The 4166-nt window shown below is 36.7% G+C and overlaps 1 protein-coding gene across 1 annotated transcript in view; it reads right to left on the bottom strand.

Moving 5' to 3' along the window:
• The window catches only part of ctso (cathepsin O), a 7609-nt gene extending 6066 nt beyond the window's left edge, over positions 1-1543 (bottom strand). The window contains exons 1-4 of the mRNA XM_046849722.1: positions 1251-1543; positions 478-576; positions 406-421; positions 209-348 (exon numbers count right to left, since the gene is read on the bottom strand). Of these exons, the coding sequence (XP_046705678.1) occupies positions 209-348; positions 406-421; positions 478-576; positions 1251-1439 (444 nt within the window). The 5' untranslated portion in view covers positions 1440-1543. The remainder of the gene's footprint in view (positions 1-208; positions 349-405; positions 422-477; positions 577-1250) is intronic.
• Positions 1544-4166: the final 2623 nt, after the last annotated feature.

Genomic DNA, 4166 nt, shown 5'->3' with positions numbered 1-4166 from the left:
ACACGCACACACACACAGTCATCACAACATCATTCACCCTGTATACCAACACACACACACACACACACACACACACACACACACACACACACACACACACACACACACACAGAGTCATCACACAACATCATTCACCCTGTATACCAACACACACACACACACACACACACACACACACACACACACACACACACAACCACAACCACACCGATTTCTGATTGTGGACAGGACCAACAGCTCCATGTTCTCTCCAGTCAAACTTGCGGGGATAATCCGATGCTTTGATGTGATCGTGTTGGGAAACTCGGTACGTGGACACTTGGTCAGGATGAGCCTGGAGATAAAGATCTGGGGAGAAAAAATAAATAAAATGTTATTAAAAGTGACTGATGATTAGAATGAAACACATTAAAATGTCTCTCTTACAACAAAAAACACTGAATAAAACCAAGTCATTTCTACACGTCACCTTTAAACTGTTGCGTGGAGGATGGAGAACTGATTCACTCCGTACACGGCCGTGTGCTTCACCTCCTCTGAGTGGGACTTCAGGAAGATCTGCCTCTTCACCGAGGACTGATATACAGACAAACATCCATCAAACAACACAGATTATCATCAACAACAACAATAACTGCTGTAATTATTATTATTGCTGCTGTTGTTGTTCATCACTTTATCATGTATAAAACATTTTATAAAGTAAATGCAGTTAAAATTCACTCAAATTAAAGAATTTCATCTGCACTTATTAAATTTAACTCAAATAAGTTCTGCACCTTTATATAGCATTATATGGATCTTAGAAGAGCCGACTCTTTCAAACGAGTCAGATCAAGCATCGACTCTTTCAACTCTCAATGCACTTCTCGTTTTTGTAAACAGTCTGCAAAATTTTGACATGAAATTGTTGTTAAAATGGAATTATTTCATCAAACCTCATTTTACCTTTCAGTTAACCTTCCACTGTGTTTTACACACATATCAAACAGACTGCTGTATGTCAGTGTAAATGCTGAATTATTTATTATATTAATAGTATTAATAATAACTACACTTTTCAACATAAAGAATGAAAATAAAATTCGCTAAAATCTACAAAATAATAACAGAGGGAAACCCCTCATTACAGGAGTCGGTTCTCAAGCAAATCAATGAGTCGACTCACCGAGCAGAATCGGTTCCCAAAGCGCTAGATTTCTGTCGATATTAAGTTGATGTAAATATGCGTGTTTTTGTGTAGCACGTACTTTTAAATTGATCCAGGCCTGTAAATAATCTGCTTCAGTGTAAGAACTCTGATTAAACAGCTGGTTTAACAGCTCTAATAACAGTCCTTTTGTGTCACGAAGCTCCTCAGAGAAATTCGCTGAAACTCCGACATTAAACAACAACAAACTGTAATATAATGAAACAGTAAACTGGTCGATATTCTTCATTCTGCGCTGCTGAAACCGAAATCAATTTTTGCGCTAAAATGATTTTGTTTAAAACCCAAACGTTTCCGCTTCCGGTCTGAACTGCGCTGATTTTCCGCCGAACTGTGCCTTTAGTGCAAGAATTGGCTAAAAGCGTCCCGCCCTCTGTTCTCTGATTGGTTCTTTTTTTACTTACCAGCAGCCGATTGGTCCGTTTACCCGTCGCTCATGTCGTTTCCCAGCAACCAGAGAGCGATGCGAAAGTGCAGGAGGTACAGCGAACAAGCGAGTTTGATCATATTATTAAATATATTAGAAATCATTCATAAACTTATCAGATCATCAGTCAGAAATATCAAAAAATGTACGCATCGTTTGAATAGAAGAGAAACGTCATTTCCGGCGCCATGTTGGACGGGTCAAGGTTTCGCTGTGAGCACGTGGACTCGATATAAACTAAACAAATAACACGTGATGCTCAGAGATAATTTATATTTAATGTAATTCATATTTAGATTTGTAATAATGTAAATAAAATCTTTTCTGTCTTTATAATAACATGTATATTACACATTTTCTCCATTTGTAATAATTATTTTCCAATTAAACAGCATCAGGTTTATATTAAAAACAAATGAACCATGAATGCAATTATTACACGTTTTAATGGAGCAAAAAGTAACACTGAATGTCCATCATCATCACCATCATCATCACCATCATCACCATCATTACCATCATCACCATCATCACCATCATTACCATCATCATCACCATCATTACCATCATCACCATCATCATTACCATCATCACCATCATCATCATTACCATCAACATTACATCATCACCATCATCATTACCATCATCATCATCATTACCATCATCACCATTATTACATCATCATCATCACCATCATTATCATCATCACCATCATTACCATCATCATTACCATCAACATTACATCATCATCACCATCATCATTACCATCATCATCATCATTACCATCATCACCATTATTACATCATCACCATCATCATCATCATCATCACCATCATTATCATCATCACCATCATTACCATCATCATCATTACCATCAACATTACATCATCATCACCATCATCATTACCATCATCATCCTCATCACCATCATCACCATTATTACATCATCACCATCATTACATCATCATCATCATCATCATTACCATCATCATCATCATTACCATCATCACCATTATTACATCATCATTACCATCATCATCATCATCATCATCACCATTATTACATCATCACCATCATTACATCATAATCATCACCATTATCATTACCATCATCATTACCATCATCATCATCACCATCATCATTACCATCATCATCATCATTACCATCATCACCATTATTACATCATCACCATCATCATCATCATCATCACCATCATTATCATCATCACCATCATTACCATCATCATCATTACCATCAACATTACATCATCATCACCATCATCATTACCATCATCATCCTCATCACCATCATCACCATTATTACATCATCACCATCATTACATCATCATCATCATCATCATTACCATCATCATCATCATTACCATCATCACCATTATTACATCATCATTACCATCATCATCATCATCATCATCACCATTATTACATCATCACCATCATTACATCATAATCATCACCATTATCATTACCATCATCATTACCATCATCATCATCACCATCATCATTACCATCATCATCATCATTACCATCATCACCATTATTACATCATCACCATCATTACATCATAATCATCACCATCATTACATCATAATCATCACCATCATCATCATCATTACCATCATCACCATCATCACCATTATTACATCATCACCATCATTACATCATCACCATCATTACATCATAATCATCACCATTGTCATTACCATCATCATCACCATTAACATCATCATCATCATCATCACCATCATTACCATCATCATCATCATCACCATCACCATCATTACATCATAATCATCATCATCATCTTTACCATCATCACCATCATCATCATCATCATAATCATCACCATTACCATCATCCTCATCCCCATCATCATCATCACATCATAATCATCATTACCATCATCATCACATCATAATCATCATCATTACCATCATCATCATCATCATCACATCATAATCATCATTACCATCATCATCATCATCACATCATAATCATCATTACCATCATCATCATCATCTTCATCTAATCATCATCATCATCATCACATCATAATCATCATCATCATCACAGAGCTCCAGTCAGGATCATCTCTCATGTTCATTCCCTGAAATAAAATAATAAAATCACAGAGAAATTAAAATTTTCACTTTCAGATGCAAAAAAAAAAAAAAACAGAAAGAGACAGGAGATGAACTGCCACACACACACACACACACACAGACGCACACACACACACGCACACACACACACGCACACACACACACACACACACACAGACGCACACACACACACACACACACGCACACACACACACAGACGCACACGCACACGCACACACAGACACACGCACACACACACACACGCACACACACACACACACACACACGCAGTGCTATGAGGTCACTGAGAGATATATAAGTATAAATGAATGTGTATATATGTGAATACTGGAGATATATTATGGATATATTGTGTATATATATGGATTAGTACTGAGGCGTACCAGGCG

Source organism: Silurus meridionalis, chromosome 5 (genome assembly GCF_014805685.1).
Source record: "Silurus meridionalis isolate SWU-2019-XX chromosome 5, ASM1480568v1, whole genome shotgun sequence".
In the NCBI taxonomy this organism is placed as follows: domain Eukaryota; kingdom Metazoa; phylum Chordata; class Actinopteri; order Siluriformes; family Siluridae; genus Silurus; species Silurus meridionalis.
Note: the sequence above shows the minus strand (reverse complement) of the source record. Positions and strands in the feature narration are given on the sequence as shown.